This window comes from Apteryx mantelli, chromosome 1 (assembly GCF_036417845.1).
Source record: "Apteryx mantelli isolate bAptMan1 chromosome 1, bAptMan1.hap1, whole genome shotgun sequence".
In the NCBI taxonomy this organism is placed as follows: Eukaryota; Metazoa; Chordata; class Aves; order Apterygiformes; family Apterygidae; genus Apteryx; species Apteryx mantelli.
In genome coordinates this window covers 76,719,444-76,743,201 of record NC_089978.1, presented here as the reverse complement: position 1 = coordinate 76,743,201, position 23,758 = coordinate 76,719,444, and the positions used below count along the sequence as shown (strand labels likewise).

Genomic DNA, 23,758 nt, shown 5'->3' with positions numbered 1-23,758 from the left:
TTGCTTTGCTGACACAGCAATGAACACTGTAAAAATATTGATTTTAAAAAACTAGCAAAATAACTGGACAGTAAATTTCAGTACTGTATGTCCTACTGGATCTGTGGGGGGAAAATGTACCCAATGAAATTGAACTTAAACTTTAAGTTATTAGTTAACTATGAAGGCATACAAAATCCCAGATGGTGCAGGTGTCATAAAGAATTACAGGTCTGCCGTTTGAAGACTCAGTTTTGATTTTAATATGGCATTTAAGTGCTGTGTTACTTCATATTCATCTTAAGGCTTCTTCAGCAAAATATTTTGTACATCTTTCTGCCTTCTAAATAAGGATCAAATATTTATAAACGTGAAGGCTTTTGAGAGGCTTAAAAAAAGGCAGCGGAAGCACAGGCTTTATTTAAGCTGTACCAGATCACTAAGTAATTTGACTGCAGAGTTGACAATAACTTGGGTTCTGTCCTCAGTGCTTAGCTCCAGTCCTCTTGCTTTAAAAAAAAAAAAAAATCCTTGGAAATGAGCAATTGAACCTGAAATCATACTATTCCAATTCTTGAATCAAGTTGTATTTCAATTGGCTTTAAAAACTGTAAAAGTAAATATTAAAATAGGTCAGTCCTTAAAATATCAAATGACTTTGTGGTACCAAATAAGCAGACAAATCAAGTCCTGAGGAAGGAACTATGGGAATTTGACTGGACATAACAGCACAACCTCCAGAATGTAAACTGAGCTTTCAACATTAGCTCTAAATCTGTTGACTGAGAGGCTTGCTAATTCAATCATAACTGTATTGTCACCGAGGCTTTTTGCATAGACTTTTTGTTGATAGATATTTAGTCCTTAGCAGGTTCAATTATAAGTCTTCTCAAGACTATTTCTCATAATAAATGTGTATATTAATACATGTTCCTGGAGAGTGTTTGTTAGACATAGCTCTGTTTGAGGAAGTTTAAGTGCAATTTCTTTCTGTCCAATTTCCATCCTTTACACAGTATGCTTTTAAAACAAACTGTCTTGTGGATTTGACTTTGATTAATAGCTTATACTTACGAAATGGCCATATGTCAATGTTGTCCCATGATGTCATGTATTTCATCACATCTGTTCACATCCTGTGGGAATAAATATTGACACTTTGTTAAAACTGTATGATTAAATACTATTATTTTTCTTAACAGGAACCTTGACTTCTGTGACAACTTGAAAGGCAAAAGGAATAAGTAGATGATTTTCAAACTTTTATTTTGAATTTGAGCTGACAAAAAGGTAAACTAGTGGAAAATGCCAGCTGGGAAAGTTCTGCAACCTGTACTGAAAATGAAGGTGGATGAACTCTTTTTGTGTTGGCTGAGTCAACCTGCAACTCAGCTGGCGCTAAAGGACTGCTTGAGAAGTATCAAGAATGAGGAGAAAACTGAGGTTGTTAATGGAGATTCAGGAAACAGTAAAAATGAGAGATTGACTACTAAAAATTCCAACTCCAAGCAAAGCATATTAGGAGATATCAGGTTACCTTTGATGTCTTTCAATCCTCCTCATCTTTCTACGGCTCTTCCACTGGCAACTTCAACCAGCCCAAGGAACATTTCTAATATTAGAGGAATACGTAGATCTTCAGGGACTAGAATAGTAAGTTTGTTTCTCACTTATTAGAAATATTTGTTTAAATAGAAGTGAATTTTAGCACTGGTGAGTTATGCAAGTAATTAGTCTTATCACAGGGGGAGGGAGAGAAGTGAAATGGTACCACAGAACCTGAAATGTCAACTTTTGTGTCACTAGCACTTAGTGACAAAGTAAGTGGTCTGAACTTCCAAGAGACTGTCTTGGTTCATTTCAGCTTTGTTGCTCTTTATAAGCTATCTGTGCCTGACACAAAATGAAAAATCAAGGGTTTTTTATTTCCAATAATTTTTCTGTCAAGAGCAGTTATTTTGATAGTACCATGTCTCTCTAAAACTGCAGAAGGAAAGATATCTTAAATTCCTTGTCTGGTATAGCTGATTAGCTTTGGTATAGCTACCCTGCTTTTGAGGTATAATTTCAAACATCATGCTATACTAATCTGTGTTGCAACCAATTATATGTTGTGCCCACTTCATTGGATGCAGCACAGATAAGGAAAGATCGAAACAAGTGATATTACTTTCTGAAGGACTCTCTCTCCTGTGTGATAAGGTTAGGCCTAGTATCTGTTTTCCTGTATTTCTTAACAGGCATGAACAAACTAGAAGCAGTGGAAAAACTAGAATAGCCATACAATGGCCAAAAATGTGGTTTTCCATAATGTGCTTGTGTCCATTTAGTGTCTAGTGTGTGGAAGTATCTATATTTAGAATCAGAGGTTGAAAAAAATTATTTTAAAAGCCAAAACCTGGATGATTAAGTCAGGTAATCATGGCTAACCAGGTTTCATTCATGAAATACAAAGAACATTGTATATTAAAATAAAAATCTAGCTTTTCTTCAGTCATGATAGCTTAAAATGGCTATCTAATTTACTGAGCAGTTCAGTTCCTGGCTATCTTTGGTCTGACTTACTTTTGCCAGAGGTAACACACACCAGTGTTGATGCTTCAAATGCCATTCATGGCAATAACAAGACCTTCCGCTATTAAATATAACCTAATTGTGGATAAATGTAAGTCTCCATATGCAGTATTTTTGAAAAATACTGTCTTGACTGCAAATATTCCTTTGTTGAATGATACCAGGCGCTACTGTTAGTACAAGACTCAAACTTGGCTCTGTTGAAACTGCATATTAACAAAGTAATTGTTTTGGCACTGCATGGTACACTCAATGCATCCTTTCTGAGAGGATCTTGACTTATAACAGACAATGCTCTCTCTGCAAGACTGTAAACAAAACACATCCTCCCCTCTTCTCCCCACCAGCTGAGACTTTTTTTTTAAATTTGCAGTTAAATTTACATCTAACTTCTAGCCCTCTTAAACTGTAAAAACAAAATTGGATGTAAAATCACATGGTGACTGATGTAACGATGATTACATACATGATCTGCCTTATTACAGAGGCATGCTGTTTCTGCTTCAGTACTATAAATTCATCTCATTTAATAATGCTGGTAACTTAAGTGGTTACTTAACTCCCAACCACTCCCCATGATTTGGTGTCTAATTCTGTCCACTAACCAAACCTCGTGGTATCCCAGTTTCTCCCAGCTTCCTCAGGTGTACCTACACAAATTGCCATTGCAGGCCTAACTCAGTGGAAAATGATGTTGTGGAATTGACTTGAACCCAAGTTCACTGTTTACATTTTGAAATGCAAGGTTTTCATAGGGAAATGTGGACAAAAGTGTTAATGGAATGGGAGCCTACTCAGGTTAATAAGGGTAGAGGGTTAGAGCTGAAGATGGTTAAGAGTGTCAGTTAATTCCTGTGTCACATACGTTGTTCACACTGAGCGTATATTCCTGTATTCTGACCCCCAGGAGTAATAACATGATTACTGTTTCATACAAAAACATTTGACTTGAAGTGTTGACTTGATTTTTATATATATTAATTGTCAAATCTAGTTTGACAACCTGGAATCTCCAGTTCTTAGTTTTGAGACATCACATTTCCAATCTAAAGTTAAAGTTGCCTTTAAAATAATGTGGACTTGTATTTCATGCATAATCACTTAATTGCAAGTTGATTAGCAAAACACAATTGATTTATTTTTCCTTTATGTTCATACATACATTTCCTAACCTAAAGAAATTTAGGAAGTTTGCAGATGCTCAGTTTATTCTTATTTCAGGCAAAACCAGACAAGTGGAGAGTTTCCATTAGAAGCCTGTGTTACTTGGTGTACTTGATCCCTAACTGATGTGTACTATAATTTCACTAGTGAATCTTGGTTGATTGTTTTAAGTAGATCACTCAGAGAAGAACTAGAAGAGATTTATAAACAGTAACATCCTTCATGTAATTGAAACTGTTTGTATAGTGCTCAGAAATAACCTAGGGGGTTGGGTTATTTTTTTCGATGAGCTATGTGGGGGAAGGTTCCAAGTAATAAGAAACTTGTTTGTGGCTTTATTATTCAGCTGAACTGAAGCTTCATCCAAAAGATTCTAAATCTTTTTAAGGAAGTGAAAATCATATTTGCAACAGGCATCAGCTCTTGAAATACTACCCAGAGTTGCATAATTGCATGTTCTGCCATGACAGCAAACTTTTTCTTAGATAGCAAAATGTGCCACTTTTCTTTCTTGTACATCCATAAACCACTCACTGCAGTGTCAAAAGTAATGTTTCTGCTTTTGTGCACTTAATCATGGTTCACAAATTGAGCTACGATGGTTTTACCCACTTCATTCAAGTTTAAATAAGTTTGAGGTCATGGTCATGTTTCTATAAATGGAAGAAAGTGTTTCAAATGGCTTTTTAAAAAAGAAAGCTTGTACTATAGCTCCAGTAATCCAGGTTTAAGTAGCAGTCCTAGAAAAAGATGGTAAAAATTAATATGCTTAGGACTATGTGCCTGAGGGTGATACCAGGAAAGGGCTTTTGCATCCAATCATAAACAGCTGGTGAATGAGCTCCTTTAGGATTATATAAGTCAACTCGTGTATCTTCTTATTAAAGCTTTTCTTACTGTATACAGGAATTCTTGTAATGCAAAGTACAAGCAGTAAATTCATTTTGACAGCATACATTTTTTTTTAAATATCACTGGGCTGAATCACTAAGTTTGATTACTGGTAAAGTTGCTGTACACGCTTTCCTGTCTCCTGAAATGTTCATGCTAAAGCTTTTCCGAAGAGCATCAGGCAATAGATAGATATAGATACTAGATAGGTAAGTACACACATATAGGAAACTCAACTTTCATGCTATGGTTTTCTGTACTTGATACAAAAGCAAGCCTTGCAGAATGGGAAGCATTCTTGGAACACGAGTCTCAAAACTAGTCAGATATTTAAGCTTTAACACCTTAATTAGTAGCGTGTGAGCAAAATAAAAACCAAGTTGGTGTTTTCATGGCAACTGTTAATTAAAAGTACAGTGTTTGGCAACTGTATTCAGGGAGATCTTTTCTCCCTTTTAGAGGTTAGCTTTTAATTGAAGTTTGAGGGTTATTCTTTTATCCAAATTCAGAAGTTTTCAGGTGTTTTTGCTGAAAAACTAATGCCTTAGCAGAAGAATTTGCTGTCTCTCAAAACAGTTTAAGCCTTCCGCTGATTAGCAAGTCCCAAATACTTTCTTGGATAATGAAAGCCTGTTGCCTTTTTGTTAAAGGTGAACAAGAAAACTAAAGTGCTTGAAATGGGATGTTTTCATCTGGACTGGGTACTAAATTATTTTTTTTCCAGAGCCTAGCTTTAATAGTGGACTGTTGGCTTAACAGATTTTGGATTCCTGACAGCACTGAACCAGCAAAATTCATCTTACAGTGTGTTTTGTTTAAGGTTTTCTTTTGTTTTTTTCTTAGGGGAAGTACTTCCCCTTTGTTCGTATGGTGTTGCTCACAGTGAGGTCAGGGTCTGACTGCATCCATTGTGCAAACACAGTAATTGCAAAGTTCTGGGGATCTTGGTTATGTAACATAAAGTGCTTGCTAGCACTAACAGTATTTTGCAGGTACATTCATGACTTGTATATGCTAAATGTGTTAAAAGCAAATTAGAGACATAGATTTCAATATTTAAGTCTCAGAATGACTATTTTATAAGAGTACATTGTTGTGAAGAAAGGAAATTCTGGAGATCTAACTTTTTCAAACTTGAGGAATAGTTGTGTCATAGTTTTCTTCTAACCGTTATCACTCCTGTACCTGGATTTAACAGTGTATCTGGCACTCTAGATTATCTTAAACACATGGAGAGTACACAATTGTACACTGTTCATCACACTGTCAAAAATGCCAAGCCTTCAAGCCTCAAAGATGCTGCAGGCAAGATGTTTAATCCTAACCAGCTGTTGTGCAGGGTATCTAGGGAAACTATTCACAGAATTCCCTATGGGCGTTTTGGGGAGGGTGTAGAGAATGTGATATGATCTGAAGAAGTCTGCAAAGTTATTTTCCGTTTTCTGCAGGGGCAACCTTTGGTATAAAGATATTTCTTGGTTTGATTTCCATATATCTTTTGTTTGATAACTATACTATTCCTGTCTGTTATCCTGTGGTGATTATTAAAACTCATTGCCCTGTGTTTCACTACTTTTTACTGCTTTATTATATTGTCATATAGCTTTTTCATCACCATGTTTCTTGCCAAATTTTTGTTACAAATTAGTTGATTCAAACTGAATGGTACTACTAGAGACTGGAGTACAACCTTTTAACATTGAGACAAAGGTTTGAGTATAGTAACACTAACAGTTGCTTATTGGAACAAATAAACTCTTCTGATGGCTTGAGGTAAAGTATTGCAAGGTTTAGATCTGCAGCCTTAGACCAGTGGTGGGCTGTCACCATGTTCTGCAGGTGTGCTGTAAGGTTTGGGGGTGGGGGGAAGGAATGGCATTCTTCCGTTAATAGGGAGAGAAATGTCCTCATAAAACATTAGGTAAGAACAAGAGGAATGACTGTTTAAATCCTGCAAGCTTTCACTTCAGTGGTTATTAAACTTTGTCAGTCTTGACACTCCATGTGTGTAGTTTGTACATTGTCTCATCTGAATTGCTACCTATTGTACTCTTAATACTAGAAGCAATGTTAACTACAAAGTCTGGATTAAATTAGCTATATTAGCATTGCACCACACACCAAATCATGCTGTGCAGAATTGAGTGTGATCTAGTACATATGCTCCCTAACTCAGTATTAAGCAAAGTTAGTGTTAATAGTGCTGTCTCTCATCACTAGGTGTGGAGGGGTGATGGACTTGGCTTCCAACTCAAGTCTGTGACTTAAAGGCAGACTGTAAATAACCTGGTATCAAACTGATGTACTTTTACAATGATAAGAGGGTACTATGACAGATGTCAGTGCTAATGTGTTCACAATAAAGGTCATCCTATGGTGCCAACAAGGGAAGGACAGCCTGAAGCTCATATTAAGGTCTGGAAGAATGTAGCTATAAAGGTATTCCTAGAAAAGTGTTTAGTCTCAACTGTGATGAAATAATAGTCAACACAAGCAGTACCAGTAGTATGTTGTGTTATTTTTCTTAATGCTGAATAGCTTGGAACAGAAGAATCATTTTTCTGATTAGAGAACCAACTATTCATTTTATGTATAAATGAGAAACTGAAATTATTCACTGTTATAGCCTCTTGGTATGGTGTTCTTGATTTTCACTGCACATAAGGCCTTGGGACATAAATATTGCACTGGTTTTAGCAGTAATAATATTAATTCTGTTTATACATTGTGCTTTGTTAGATGAAATAATAATCTCTTGAGTAGTCCTCTTTCAAAATGGCAATTGAACTTGAAAGAGATAATAATTCTGTCCTACTGGAAATGCATAAATAGTTCTCATATGCTCCTTCCAATCTTAGAGTTTTTGTAATTTCTAGTGCTGAAAAAATTAAATTCAGAATTATACTTGGCTTTCTTCAAATTTAAAATTCACCTGAATTGTGACATAGGACAAATTCAAATGTTTGGATGAAACTGATTAATCATGGGCACTGTTTCCTTTGTGAGTAACTGTCATTTAAAAGCAAACAAACAAAAAGCTCATACTTATGTGAGAACATTACATTCAGAAATACTTACTTCCACTTACTCCTCAATGCGCAGTTCTTATTCAAAACACTTGAGCTTAATTATAGTTTTACATCAATCATAGAAACAGTTCATTGTTCTAAGAGATGGTCACTCCTGGAAGAAATTAGGTATTGAAATAAGGAACCCCCCCACCCCTTTTTTTCCTTCCTGCTCCCCCCCCCCTCAAAAAAAAAAAAAAAAAAAGATGTGAGAGACTCCACAGCAGGAGAATCCTTCACAGCCTTTGAGAATATTTCCATGTGCCCTATGCTTGCTCCATCTGTGAGAAATGAGTTTGAGGTCAAAAATATGTATGGGCTTAGTTGAATATAAAACAATTAATGCAGTTCCTCTGGTGAACTAGTTTGTAGGTTGATGGATGTAGTCAATGATTGCACAGAATTTTTCAGCAAGCCATCTTATGGCAAAATCTACGAAATACCATCTGGTCATATCACACAGCCCAGCCTCTCAAAATTAGAAGCTTTGCACACACAACGGTCCTGAAGAATTCAGTGAAGATCAGGCAATTTATGTAGCTGCATTGATTTGAGGAAGATACCAGTTAAGCTCTTCCTGTTTTCTGTAGCCCACAACAAATGGATACTGAATTTATTGTTCTAACTGTGGCATAATATGTAAATAACTTTTGTGCTGGGTTGGGTTGTTGTGTTCTTCTTGTATTTAAGCCAATCAGAAGGTACCAAGGTAAGGTTAGTTTGTATTCTGCTAACAACAGAGACAACATACAATTACTCCATAGCAAGCTAACCAGCAATCAAGAGATGTTTTTACAAGTGACTGCTGCTACATGTATTACATGTGCCCCTTTCCCTTATCACTTGCTATTCTGTTTAAAAAGTAGCTGGAAACTTTGGAGTCACATGCACGCACCATTACTTCACTGCAGGTACTTGCAGTGATGTTGAGCTCTTAAGACTGTTGAGATATGTGGTTAAATAACCCCATGCATACCGTTTAGTCTAATTTCATGTGGAAACTAGCCTTATATGTTTGTTCTATGCATATCTTACTAGAAATTTTGGCAGAAATCAGCCAACAAATCAGACAAAATTTGGAAGACTACAAAACAATTTTCACCACACTTACTGAAACAGATATCCAGGAAAAATGCAGGGAAAGACCATAGTAGGTGACCGATGGAAATGCTGCAAAACTATCTACAAAAGGAAGCCAAGCTGTAAATATGCCAGCAATGAACAAGCTTCAACAGGGCTTTCCTATGTTGATGCTAGCTTGACAAAACAAGGCTTGTGGAGCTTTATCAAACTGCTTGACTCAATCTGTTTTTAAATTTTTATAAAATTAGGATAATAGTTTCTAAACAGTTTTATTCTTTTAGAAGCTAGATCTGTATTAATAAACAGCTAATATTCTTGATTTTGATAAACATTGCTACCAAATGCAATCACCACTAATGTATACTGAATAACACTTTTCCTTGTGATATATTTCATTGTCTAAGAAATCAAGCAAGCTATTTGAAATTAAATAATACTGAAGGCACTTAATGGGCTAGATTTTTCTTACTTCAGTATGGTAATAGTTTCATTGCATTTACAGCAAATACTTTAAAGTCTTAAATTATGACTTAAGATTTTAAACAGATCCCTGACTTCATGGTCTGACTTGCTGTTTAATACAATATAATGCCACCTAAAATATCAATTAGATGCTTATTTATCAAGCAACAACTGAAGTTTAAGCTTAGGATTTTAAAAAGATCTTCTAGAATGTTTGGAAGATACTGAGACTTCATATCAAAACTTCCAGTGATGGAGAATCAAGCAAGTTGCTAGTCAAGAATACTGTTGCTGTTCTGGCAATGTTTTAGCATTGGTATACCTCTCTAAGTTGCCTTATTACTTAAGTCATCTTTTTTAATCTGTATGTAATTTTTGCCCTTGTGGTTATTATCGTGGACACTAAAATTCAGCTGGTTACAAGTGACCCCTTTTTTAGCTTGCCTTCTTTCTTTCTTTTGTCCATACCCTGCTTGCAGGTTTGTAAGAGACCTTTCTTTTAGCTCTGTTCAGTGTTTGGTTGGTTTTTTGGGTTTTTTTTAATCAGGTTGTTACCTTGTGCTCCTTATTAACCAGTAACTTCTCTGTTGCCATTTTTATTACCTCTCAATTTCCTATACCTGGATGATTTCATACTGGTATATGATCAACACAATAACATTAGGCTAAGAGTAAATCTTTATAGGATTCCTACCAGAAACCCCACTATTGGTTGGTAAATTACAGTTAACTTTCATGTAGGAGGAGTCTGTATCTTAAGCTATCCTGATTTGTTTTTGTTTTGGGAATCTGGAGCAGAAGCATATGCAGGAAGATGATATGCAGCTGTAATTGAACCAAAATTATTGTCCTGTGATTTCAGGGACTAAATTACGTGTGGTATTAGTCTGTGGTGTCTTAATTAAAGTAGCATTTAATTGAAGTTCTTTCATATACCAATCATTCTAGTTTTGAAAATGGTGAAATTCAAAGATAGAAATGTGTTCTTGAAAGGATTAGTTGAAAATTCAATTCATGTCAAAATGATGAAGTGCTGAACAGCTGGTGCTATGTTTAAAGTAGTTCTTGGTGGACAGTTAAAGTACATGAATGACAACGCTTTATACACCAGATTACTATGTCAACTTCTAAATTAAGGTGATACAAGGTAAATATACCAATCTAGAAACAGCTAAATATCCAAAATGGTCTCTGTAAAGTTGCATAATGCTAGACTCATTATAAATATCCATGTCTTCTGTAGGAAAATATCAAAATGGCGTTCTGTATTAGGCTAGACTGACTTGTCATTTCATCCTATTCTGCTATTCTCTATTGAGATTTACCTTGATAAAGTTACAAATGCACATTTTGTGGACTGTAGCTTCTGTAGATAGTCTCTGTAGCATGATAGTTCATGTAACTTTTATTTAAAAAAAGCATTCTAGTAGAGCAGGTGTAATTTTAATTTGTATGATCCATACTAGATATTTTGATTATATCTATCTCTGCTCAATAGCCACCTCAGTTGTGTCATTTCAGATGTTCCTGATTTTCATGTTCTGAAGATATTCATGATCATCTGAAGATCATGAATAATAAGTAGGTTCCAAGTGCAGAGCATCATTCCAACAACGTGTTTCCATTAAAACTCTGCTATGCACAAGTAAATAAATGTAAACTGATAATGTTTTCCTAAGGTGGAAGAGAATGAGAATTGTTTTGAAAGGGATAAACTGTCCATTAACAGTCAGGCTTCAGTTTTATAGTAGCTGGTGTTGACACTTGCTGAAGTTAGTCTGCCAGATGCAGTTAGCAATCTAAAAAGGTCCATACTACTTCCTTGGAGTCCAGGCAGTGTAGTCATAGCAAGGTGACATGTATCTTATCTTGCTTATAATCTGATAACAACCCATGGCATGGTGTACATACCTGATGCTGTTTTGGTAATGCAGAGAATATGATCAGCCCATCCTTGGCTGCCAGCATGACCATGTCTCATATCTAACTGATGTCTTTTAACTCACCATTTTATCTCCTTAAAATTCTGGTTTCTCCAGGTAACTGTGGAAAGAACTTATAGGTACAGCTCTGTCTCTACCAAGAGTATTGGAAAATTAAACGTGATCATTAAAAAAGGCATGTCTATGCAAGAATTCTGTGTTCCTTAAATTCTCTGCATGTTCTATAGGGAAGGCATTGCATCCTCCAAGGAAAAAAAAAAAAATGCATCCAGATCCAGGTTCACATGGATGAACTTCCTTCTAGGGCCCAGACTGTTAGGATCAGTTTCTCCCTGTGAATGTAGATGTCTTAACTACACAGTGACAACATCTTGCAGCTCAGTGATGTAGTACAATATACTCAAAATGCTATTAAAGCAATCAGTGTAGGTAGCTGGGAGCTATTCTCTTTGCACTGGTATGAGCATCATAACATGATTCCTTCTATGATATAGACATGCTAGACACTGACTCACTTGGGTTTTGTCAAAGTTTGCTGGGCAAACTGTTCGGGCTCTAAATCTTAAAGGACTGACACTTTTATCCACAGCAGAATTAATAATAGTAATACCTTGCCATTCTATTCAGCTCCCAAGTATATTGTCCTCTTGTTCTCTTCACATGTAGAGCATCTTGAAATGGGAAAGCATTGGCAAAAAGCAAGTTAGACAAGCATCAAAAGGACTGGGAAAACTGCTTATTTGGAATCCCATTAAATTCCTTTCCTTAATCACCTGCATGAGGTTATATACTGAGCCCTAAGGATAGACCAGTTTCAGTCTTGTGTGTCCTTATCTCAGGATAGAGCCAAGGGTTTGGGGCAATGAATAGAAAAATCAATATTTGTAAAATCAACATTGAAAAATCAATATCAATGTGTTTTGCTTGAGTGGGTCAGCTTGTTGATAGGCACTAACGTTCTTGGTTGCTTAGGCTGTTATCTGGATAAAGAGCAGGGTTTTTTCCTTGCTACTTTCCATTTATTCTTGTATTTTCCCATTCTCTAGAAATTTCATGATTTACAGTACCTGTGCTACTGAAATTCAAGGTCAGTAAATCTTACTACATGTTGCAATCTTTTGAGAAAGGAATGTTTTTTTTATTGCTCATATAAAATAACTCTTGGTTGACTGAGAATTTAGGAAAGCTCCTTTCCTATAAAGAGGTGGTTTCTTCCGCAATGACCTTTTTGAAGACCATGAGGGGAAGTTTAAGAATTATTTCCAAAGGAAATCAAGAATGACAGTGCTTCTTTTGTTTTGACTATATCAACACCGTGAGTTGCTATATATAGTCCTAAGCAGAGAGGTAGTACAGATGCTACCAAGCGAGCCTAAGTTGTTTTTCTCACTTTGTAGATCATAAAATCAAATCTGACTGAAATAGACATTGAGAAGCCTTCTGATCTTTCCTCTTGCTTTTACTCTATACCTTGGGAACTGCTGATACAACAGTAGCCCACAGTCTACTTTTCTGCAAAATTAAAGCTCCTCAGACTAGTGTAAATAATACAGCTACCCAGCTAGCATTGTTTATTGGGTTAGAATTCTGTTAGAAATTTGGATTGGCCTAAGGAGTTGGAAATAGCTAATTATCCCTCAGATATCTAATATTGATTCAAATAATGGTGTGTATCTTAGTTTCCTTATATAAATGTATTACACTTGGGTCAGAGGCAAAAATAAATGCTATGCATCTCTTTTGCCAGTGAGACTCAGTTCTTGTCCCTCATTAGTTGATGGTGGAAGATTTGTCTTCAAGATACAATTTTCATCTTGAAGACTAGGTACAACTTCAGTCTTATTACTTTTAGATAGGCTAACACATCCACTCTTTTCATGGCCACTTAATGGTTTTTATTTGTCTTGTAGTCTCCACAGTAGGGAAAGTAAAACTGTCCTATTAGTTGTATACTTCAGTAGCATGTCAGAGCTGAGTGTAGAATCCTAGCTGAGTTTAAGGCACTCTAACACAAGATGCAGAAGATCATTCGCAAAGGTACCACATACTGTGAATACCATTCAAACAGTATGTGTGTACATTAAAGGTACAACAGTTACAAACACTGGAGATGCTTGTTTTTAGTATTATAGCACTCGGTTCTGGTTTGGCTAATTATTTCCAGCTTTGTAAAGAATGTTGACTGGACTTCAGTGAAGTTCAGCATACTAATTTTGGTTTTGAAGTGCACTTAAAGACTACTCTGAATTCTGATTTTTTTTTTTTTCCCTGAAGTGTTAGCCCAGTTCTTCAACATGCACTGCAACACAAATGTATTTAAGTCTTTTACATTGATATTAAAAATAGAATAGGGCTGAAGACAAACTACACTTGAGAACTTTCTGTTGTGTCTCATCTTTTAGTACACTTAATCTGTTACCACTTGACAAGCTTCCTCTAGTTTGTATGTTACACTTTTCTGGCAGACTATGTTGAAAACCCTTACTCTAGACCTAGGTATCTTGCATTTGTTCTTTGCTTTGTCCATTGGGTCAGTTAACCTGATAATGGGATTAGATTGGTTTGTTTTGATCCTGGTAAAGCTGGTGGCTTATTTTTACTTCTACAATAGTTTTTTCTGATCTGGAGATCGAGGAACTCTGTAAATGAGGTCATAAGCTTCAAAGAAGGGTATTACTTATGATTGGATTTGAGTCCAATGGAAGGAGTTCTGTGCTAATTAAGTGATAGGAAATAGCTTGTGAATGATTGCTTTTGGTTATTAGAATGGGTTGTTCAATAACTAGTTCCAGCATCTTTCATTATATCAAAGACCAGGTGTAGACTGTCTGGTCTAGAAATAACTCTTGGTAATATTAAGTAATGGTGATACTGGTCACAATCTTTTCTCAAGACTGAGGCAAAAAAAGAAAACAGCATTTCAGCTTTTCCTGTATTGTTTGTTTGTCTTCCTGATACAGCAAAGAATTGCTGCTTTTGTTTGTTTTCTAGTATATTTATCTAATTTTGTCTATCCTGCTTCCTACCGGTTGGATTTTACTTAACATCGTTAGCTGCTTGAGTTCCTTTTTGTCTATGTTGTTGAACTATTTGCTGGTGCTTTTTATCCAAATATTTAATGTTTTTTGAGATATATTGCAGTTTTCTAATTCTTCTACATTAACCAAAACATTAGTGATTTTCATCTCTGTCCAACTTGCATACTTTTGTGTTACAGCCACACAGGTACTGCACTGCTATTGTGAATGTTCAGATCTCTTTGCAAGTGTGGGTATTTGTTAAAGTGATAAACTCTTTAACCACAGTCCCTTGAGTGAGATCCATTCATAGCGTGTATCTCTAGCTTTGGAAGGAAGCTTTAAGCAGGCATCTTCCCCCCCTGTTTATCTAGCTAATAATAAGCTGCCAGGATACTTGCATAGCTTCATGGCTGGCATCCAGCCCTTCACCCAGGAAAGCATTTTGCCTTAGCTTTCACTGGAGAGAATTCTGATTTAAGATTAATGGAATATTATACTGGTTCAGTCTGGATAGAAATGTATTCTCCCCTCCCCCTGTGATGAATTTATAACTAAAAAAGTTAAAACTGATCTTATGGGGCTCTTGACCATATTGCTTTACAAAAGCTCTTATCTCTTTAAGTGTGGCAAGACAAAAAAACATTTCTATCCAGATGGTAAAAGGGAGGTGGTTAATAGCTGTCAGAGTACTTACCTTTCACAGTGTATTGTGACTAAATGCTTCCTCACATGTGGATACTTCATATACTGCAACCTGTATACTTTTGAAAACTACACTGCATATAGGCATATAAATGACCACTACATTTGAAACCAGACTAGTGACAATAGAGTTAATACAGTATTAGGTTACCAGTAGGATTGATGTAACCTCTACCTTGGCCAGTGAAATGATACTATGATAATGAAATATAGAATATTCAGAATACTGAATATAATAGACTGATAAGTCATGACAGACTCTGAGCTCATTTTGAAAAAAGGAAAGAAATCCACAAGCCTATTCTCAAAAGTCAGTTCAGAACACCTGTTTCTTACTGAGGCTCCTTCATGAGATTCAGGTGAACTGCAGCTTCAGTCTTGCAGCTTAGCTTTCCATGTGGCAGTCAGTCATCTTAATGACATACTACTGCCACTTCAAACAAGACCATAAACTTAGTAGTGAACTGGAGCACATCATGTTGTGATAAGGGATGAAAACAGTAAGCAACTTAGGTGAGAAGATACCTTTGCTTACATATTTTGTTCTGTAAAGTAAGGCCTATTTTGCCTAACCTGAAATGCAATCTGCCTTGCCAGCGTGCAATACAACCTTCCTGACCTTCCCCAGACATCTTAGATTGGAGCTAGGATTCTTCTCCTACTCTAACATCTCAGCCTTTCGTCTCAAGTTCCAGGCGTGCTCCGTTGTGTGCTGCAGTCCTGGCTCCCCTCTGGCTTCTGTTTGGCCAACTGGGTTATCATAGGTTACTTGATTTAATCTTCCTAAAAGACAGCGAGTGATAGCTAGTTTTGTTCTGTGCAGTTTGACAATCTGGTCATGCCAACCACAACATGTCTGACTCTTGCCTAGTCAATTCCTTTCTTATTCTCCTACTTCTGAAAGAGATGAATATCTTCATAACAAGTTGTAACAAGGAAGTAGGTGGGGAAAACTGGATACCAAATTGAAAACAAGCTTTCTAGCTTCATTTATTTCCTAATAGTTTGTGATTTAAACTAAAAAGGATCCAGTTCAAACAAACAACATTTCACTGGTACCTTTTCATAGTTTCCTTTTTGGTAAATCTCACAAGGGATTGTGGTGTGTTAATATATTGTTATATGATAGAAAGGCTATGAATAGATGAATGGGGCTAAAGATTACAGATGAGCACAATGCTGGGGTAAAATAATTAAGTCCAGTAATGGAAATCTGGATCTCAGTGGTAAAATAGTTGTTTTAGTGTTTCGTGGGTTGTGTACAGCTTCATGTAATCAAGACAGTGGCCTTATCTAAAGGATGAGGGATCAAAACAGAATAAGACTAGCCACATCTCTCTTCATTTATGTATACTAGTAACTGCATTCATGCACGACAAGGTACAGATATTAAGCAGGCATCATATCAACATCTTAGAGAAGCTGGGGTGCTGAGAGTGTTCACAGCTTGAATTGAATACTAAGTGTTGCCATTCTCATGTAACTCTAATGGTGATATTTGAAATAACTTCATCAAAATAGTAGCATTTCTTAAAGGCTGCTATGGTAAAAGCATACCTATTAAAAATGATAAAAGTTCCTCTTTTACCATTTTAGTGACATTAAATGGTAAATGGTGAAGGGCAGAATGTCACTTTAAATGCAGCAAAAACTAATCAGGCTTCTGTTTCTGGAAAAAGATTGCTGCGGACTAAAACTTAGCCTCACTCCCCCACAAAGTGTATTTGAGGTTCAATAAACTGAAAATAGAGCAGAATGGATAGTGTTACTGAAATGTGATATGTATGCAATCTAATATTTGTATGTTAATGTTTATGAAAATCCTATTTAAGCAAGAAAAATATATCCTGACAGCTTTTTTGCCTCTTATTTCTGTTAGCACTTTCTGCCTTAATTTTTGAATTAGAATCTTGCAATACAATAACTTATATTTAGATGAATGTAAAAAATCTTCTATTTCATGAAACAATGAGAACCATGCCCTGAAAGTTTGTCTGTAGTTTATTCTGCTGTTGCCTTCATTTTCCTAATGTAATAGGGTTTCTGCTAAAGGGCTGAAGAGCTTAAAAGGAATTTAACTACTGTGTAATAAGCCCTATCCTTTGGTGAGGTACTTCACTGAAGCTAGACAGTGAGTGTTTTGTGATAGAAGGAAAAGCTGGAGGGAGAGGGGGAGGAGGAAACTACAAAATGACCACGGCTGGCCTCTTTGCATTCCTCCAAGGCTTGCTTTTTTTAAAATTGGAAGCTGCTTTTATAGATGCTCCTCCAAGCAGGTTTGTTTCTTTCCATACTATCCCATTTGGTCTTTGGAATGCATGTACAAAAGGGCAGGCCCCCAAAGTGACTTTCCAATCTGTTTTTGTGATTCCAGCCAAGTTCCCTTTAATGTATGGAGCAGGCGAAGTTGAGCTGACTCTCTTAGAGTATCACAGAACTCAGGCGCAGCTGCTGCTTTAAGTGGCACTGTGTGATAATAGAACAGCTCTGCTATTTACTGGGACTCAAGTGCCTGGACTGGCACACAGAGACATTATATGAAATCCGAAAGCATGAGGATAAAGGAGATTTCCTTGCGGCAGGATCCTGATCTAAGAAAGGAGTTGGCATTGCTAGCTCGAGGATGTGATTTTGTTTTACCTTCTAGATTCAAGAAGAGACTGAAAGCTTTTCAGCAGGTCCAGGTTTGTGTTTCAGTTTTTATATGATTAAGTTGTTGTCAGTTGTACCTTCATAAGAACCCAACCTTCAGGAAATGCATGGAAGTTCTTCCTCAACTAGCAGTATTTCAATAGTCTAGCCCATATATGGTATCTTCTGCTATATTTTAGAAGACTGAGCAGGTAGCTCTGCAAACCATTAAGAAAACAAGGAAAGTACTTTGAGCCGTGTAGCATACATAAAATTATGATGTTTGCACAGGGGCATATGAAAGAAAGTTGGTACACTTAATGCAATTAGACTGTTAAAGGCTATTTTCTTTAATCTGCATACTCATAATCTGCATGCATTTCTCCAGGGGGTTTAATTTACATTTTACTGAAACTGGGCATATAAAATCCAATGAAGTAGGCTGTAGCTTTACTAACTCAAACAGAATATATAAAAAGGTGCATTCATACTCACCTAATGATCCTGAATTCCTTTATGTTGTGCTTTAGACTTTGTATTTGGATGAGGTAAGTTGTTGCTACGTGGTTCACGCATCTGCCTCTTTGCTGTTTTGCAACAGTCAGTTAAATCCACCATTTTAAAGCAAGCTCATAATTGAAAATAGAAGCATTTTAAATGCATAATTAGTAGGAGAACTACTTGTAGAGTAAATATTCCAAAGAGATTATCTTTTGGGAGGGGGGAAAAAGCTTACAGCTATTTTATAGGAGAAACTAAAAGTTAATAATTCCACAAACACTACTAACTTTTCCTCTTTTGGAGATACGTGAATGCATTCATTTTGTCTTTATCTCACCCTCACCACTAATCCATGTACTAAAGGTGTATCAAACAGGGATGTAATATATTATGTATGACATCTCTTTTTTTTAATTAAAGAGAGTTTGGCAGTTGGATACAAATTACCTTGTTTTAGGATTTCTGACTTTTAACATCATTCTAAATATAGCCTGCCACTTAATTTTGATTTCAGTGTGCTAGTGTCCCTTTCAGCTGACCGTCAAGAGTGGGCCGGAGAGCCATGTGACGCTAAAAATGTGTTAGCCTTCTACCTACTTCTACCTACTACATGAATATTTCAAATTTGGTTCAGCTGAGCCATATAAAGAATGTTTGTTTCTCTGCAAAGCAGATTTCAAGAACTGGCCTGTCTGTTCTAATCCATTTGGCATAAACTTGTGAATGGAAGGATTTTACAACTCTAATCTTTTATGTTGAACACTGGAGACAGAGAAGGGAACTTGTTACTGGAGGCAGCCAGAAGAAATGAAAATGTTACCTTAATTACCCCAAAGTAGAGTATCAGTTGATATTTAGGCATGTCCGAGCCTGAAGCAAGTTTAGTCTAGTCATGGCACCCTGTTGTAAACACGCTATTAGCTTTTGTCGTGCCCCTTAACTTGATCTATTTTTCATCAAATGATAGTTGGACCACTTTCACTTTTACAGGGCTTTTTCATGTTGAGCTGGAAAAGAGCTCTCTGTAGTATTATATGTACAAGCAACTACATACTTCAGAAAACAGCTTGTCTAATTTGTAGGTTGTTTTCCTGTTTTCGCATGTTGCCAGCTGCAAGCTTACAGTGGAGATAATGAACAAACATTTTTCACTTTTAACCAGACTTGCACTTTGGGAGTAAATGACAGTTGTTGATTAACATATGTTAGAACACTTAACTGTATTATAGACAAAACTCTGTGGGCAGAACAGACTTAAAAGCAGTGGAAAAAACTAAACCTGGTGTCTCTCTTTGCTCAATTTGATATAAAATACTTTACTTGAGCTTCCTTTTTAAATGGTGCTTTGGTTCTACTTTGTGACTTTAAGAAGACCTTTTTGAAAGTATGTTAAAAAGCAAAGTATGAGTGCTGGTAACTCTTGATCTTGAAAGAAGTTTGGTATTCTTTACCTGACAGTTCATGCTAATGTTAACTTCAAATTGTGTGTCATGGGTTAGATGCGTTTCAAAGAGTGGTAGTCATCTTTGTTGAAGAAATTTCATGTTGAAATTAAAGATTGCTTAGAGCTTTTGTAGAATAATTTGAAATGTTTTCTCCTCTCAGTTGCTGAATTTCACTGACACTAGAGTACCTATTCCCCTGGAATACTGCCTTTCAGACAGATCAGATCATAAATCTGATGTAAAATTAAATGCTAAAATCAAGCAAAAATGGAAGCCAGTCTGTCTTGTCTTAAATTAATTTTAGAAATTTTTATATGAATGTAGTTTCTGCATCTTGTTGGACAAATGCCAGTTTTTCCTTAGGTGGTTTAGTGCTGTTAGACATAAACTCTTAAAATAAAAAATGAGTAACAAGGGTGTATGGCAATATAACATGTGGCTAAACATCTACTTTGCAGCTGTTTGAAGTGACTGGGTCTTGTACAGGTTCTAGGAGTTCTAAGTCAGTGGCCTTTTATATAGAGCTAGGCCACCTAAGTAGTCCCCTGTGTCTTGAAAAGGCATTCACTGAGTCTAGGAAATGAAGTTTTATGAAAATATTTTAATAGACTCAAATAGGACTGCTGGCAGGGTGGGTAGCTCTGTAAAGTGGTGGTACGGGCTGTTTCTCAGTGGTTGCTTTTATCTATGAAAACTGATAAAACTGAGGAAAATGGGGCTTTCATCTTCATTTTGACTGATCTTCTTTCCGGAAATAATGCTCAACTGTTGAAAATATTCTCTATTACTTTGGGGTATTGAAAAATTTTCAATAAGTACTTCTGAGCAGAACTTTAGTATCCCTCTACTTATAACTAAATATATTATAACTATATAACTAATGTAAGGAGACCTTTTTTAGGTAATTTAACATCTGCAGAATATAGTGAACTGGAAATGTAATGCTTGAAGAGGCACTGTATCCATCATGCTCATCAATTTCTCTGAAACTTTGGAGTGAGAATCACCATATGTCAACTCTACTGGCAACTTAAAGATGTGAACTGAAAGGCTTATTACTTGCTGATAGCTGAGTAAGAGTGTTTTGCCCAACAGTTGGTGACATCTCTACCTGTGAGAGCTGGAATATAAGCAACATCATTACCCAGACTGTGTGAAGAAAATATATCTGAAGTTGGAAACAAAATGATAACAGAATAAATTACATCTGTGTGCAGTGTGACATTTATACCCTTGTAGCTTGGTATTTGCCAAACTAGGAAAATAGGTATTTTTGCTACTTAGTCTGACATCACTTTGTAGAACAGTTCAGTTCCAACTTTGAAACTAAACTTTTTCTTAAAGCCAGATCAACTTGTGCTGAGTAGTTTTAATGAGATGATTTAAAAAAAATAAAATGGCCAAAAGTTTGAATTAATCCTCGGAATTTCAGGGCCAAACCTAAGTACTGGCCTTTTTTATAATATCTTAACAGTTCCACATCTTTATCTGCTGTTACTACTTGGTGATCCCTATAGTTGTATGTGTCACACCTCAGTGTGGAAATGGAGAACTACCAGTTCTATGACCACCTGTTACTGATACTAAATGCTGCTTACACAACCTATTTATGTCAGCTGTATGTGAAATATTTCTTCAACTTCTGCACAGTGGCTCAAATGATTAGCTTTCCTTCTGAGTCAAGTAAGCTGCCTAGCTTAAGTGCCTCTTGATCATTTTCCCGTTCTTCTGTTACTAAAATGCTTTTTTTGTGGCACATTCAAGGCAGCAATGAATAAAGAGCCTGTAGGTATTAATGTGTGCTGGGCTGGTGTGCAGTTGTGCTGTAGTTTACTGATTCTTCCAAGGTTGATAACATTCTTGTTTCTGGGGTAAAATGAATTTTGAAAAGTTTGATTGAGGTAGTTTCACATGTGTAGTCACAGAAGCAAGCTGCAAAACAATTAGTGATTATTGGCAAGCTAGCTTTCCTAATGGAGTCTATTTTCAAATTTAGCATCGTATGGAGACCCTTTAACACCACAGAGGGAGAACCTGATATCCGTTTTTAAATAAGTTTTTCATCACATACTTTTTTTTAAGCATTTATGTATTTGCTGGAAAAAGATGGAAGTCTCTCTCAAACACCTGATGTTAGTTTTTTACTGGTATCATGCCTGTCTTCTGGAACAGTGTCAACATTTCAGGCAGAATGTAAAACATCTGAACTACCTGCTGAGACTGACTAGTTAAGGTTAGAGATTTTTTTTTCCTTAAATGGTCCTTTGATAATGGATTGCCAGGCCTTAAGCTCTAGCCTCTTAGAGGAAGGCTGCAAGCAAACTGGTATTTTTCTACCACCTCTGCAATAGAGACTACTGATACAAACTTAAAATGTATTGACTACACTGTGGCAGCAGCTTGTGTACCTGCTCATAACTGGTAATAAATGTGCAAATGTGTACTGTTTTTGCAGAACTGCTAATGTGGTGCAAGCTTATACTACAGCCTACTTGAATGTCTGATTTAAGAGTCTAGGTCAGTTCTCTCTGCAGTTAAGTTCTGAATTTAGACATTCAAGAGTTCTAGTGTTTTTTTGTTTCTTTGTTTTCTGGAATAAAAGCTTCCCTGGCCTTTTCCCTATTTTAACATACTTCTGGTTTTATGGTCACTAATGCCACCAATGGTAGATGGTCTATGTCTTTCAGCTGTACTACTTTGTATGCTAGAAAGCCTGAAGCAGTTGGGCATATCTTCATGTGAAATATCCTTCGACTTTTTCAGGACAGTAAATAGTGGGATATGAGTGTAGGGTTTTTTGTTTTTGTTTTCCTCCCCACAACTGTCCCAATCAGAATTTGTTGGGGAGCTGACAGACAAGAAGTTGACAGAATACTTACTGCAACTGTTGACTCTGCAGCTCAGTAACAGGGCTGAGCTTGCTGATATTCCTCTTGTTTGAGTATTTTTTCCAAGCTCAATTGAATCTAGTGACTGAAACTTGTTTTGCTGTAGACATGGAAAGATGAGAAGCAATTTCAGAGTTTAAGAATAAAGTGGATATCTTAGCCCTATTTGTTACTTCTTTGTCAGGACGGGCCATCACTTAAACATCAGAACTGTTTTCTGTAGACAAATGTTAGGATTATGTGAGGTAACTGACTGTCAGTTTTTCCCTATTAAAATGATCTGTTTGGACAGTTATGGCTCCTTTGCAAATAGTGAGTCCCAGTGTGGTCCAATGGCTGTGTACAATCAAAATGATTATGTTCTAAGAGGATCTTACCAGCTGGTTTCCTGAAAACAGCTGGAATAATAGATTAAATTAGTATTCCTATTCTCTGCCAGTATATCCTACTATCAGAGTATTTGCTGGAGAGACTGCAACTATATGAAACTCTGGTATATTAGATACTTGAATACTTGATTTGACATAATTCGTAAGAGGGAAGCTGTTTGACAAAAACTCACAGCCTATGATTAATATTTCTGCACTGCTTCCACCTTACTATGGAAAAATGTTGTGGAAGTTGCCTTTTGCAAGATGTCTGCCAGGTAGATTTTTCTGAAGAATTTTGCATTTTTTTTTCCATGTTATCATCTGTACCATTTTTCTTTCATGGATTAGCAAAGCAGGCAGAGGAGGCAAAAAGCATTCTTGCTGGTCAGTCATCATGAACTGTTAGAGGATCTCATCTCTAAAAGCTGTAGTGAAAGTTCTGTCAACAAAGAAAGTAAGTTATTGATGGACATGCTGGTAAGATGCAAACTTCTTTCTCATGTTCATGGTTTGGGTGCAGGTAATTACCTCTTCCTTCTTTCCCCTTCACCAAAGTATCTATAAATGATCATGGAAATCTTTCTAACTGCATAGCTGGGACTTTTTTGATGCTGAAGCTCTACTTTACTTTGCCAAAAAAAACAAAATATAATCAGCCATATTTGGAAGTGTTTCTACAGTAATAATGCATTTGCAATAGAGTACTCTAGTTCCCAGCAGGACTGTGTTACTTGTCTAGGTCAGCTATATCAAATTGCAAATCAGGAGAATCCTGGTATTTCTGAAATCATAAAGTTGTAGAATTCAGGTCAGAAATCTCGCTTTTAGTGCAGCATGTATATTGCTGAAAGTGATGAGATTGACAAATGCATTCTATAATGGTGAGGTGTCATGCAAAAAAAGAAAGATGCTAATGTACTTCTGATGGAGTGTTTAGTCTTTACTGATCTAGTTTTGAAAGCTTCATTTGAAAGCTTCCCTTGTGCCTGCTTATTTATTGCACATTCCTTTTGTATGTGTGCATGTAATTTGACTT

The 23,758-nt window shown here is 36.3% G+C and overlaps 1 protein-coding gene and 1 long non-coding RNA gene across 7 annotated transcripts in view; one reads left to right on the top strand and one right to left on the bottom strand.

Moving 5' to 3' along the window:
* Nucleotides 1-336: 336 nt before the first annotated feature.
* Nucleotides 337-17,554, bottom strand: LOC106491272 (uncharacterized). Of its 2 annotated transcripts, none has more exons than XR_001293755.2 (5): nt 17,527-17,554; nt 7,687-7,791; nt 1,517-1,591; nt 1,054-1,115; nt 337-587 (listed from the first exon to the last, which is right to left on the bottom strand). It is a non-coding gene; the product is annotated as an uncharacterized lncRNA (long non-coding RNA). The 2 variants fall into 2 exon arrangements; XR_001293756.2 differs by lacking the exon at nt 17,527-17,554 and adding an exon at nt 11,775-11,798.
* Nucleotides 1,187-23,758, top strand: part of PPP2R3B (protein phosphatase 2 regulatory subunit B''beta) — a 54,502-nt gene continuing 31,930 nt past the window's right edge. For all 5 annotated transcript variants that reach the window (XM_067295935.1, XM_013950830.2, XM_067295951.1 and 2 more), the window contains exon 1: nt 1,187-1,632. In XM_067295935.1, coding sequence (XP_067152036.1) covers nt 1,285-1,632 — 348 coding nt within the window. In that variant the 5' untranslated portion in view covers nt 1,187-1,284. The remainder of the gene's footprint in view (nt 1,633-23,758) is intronic.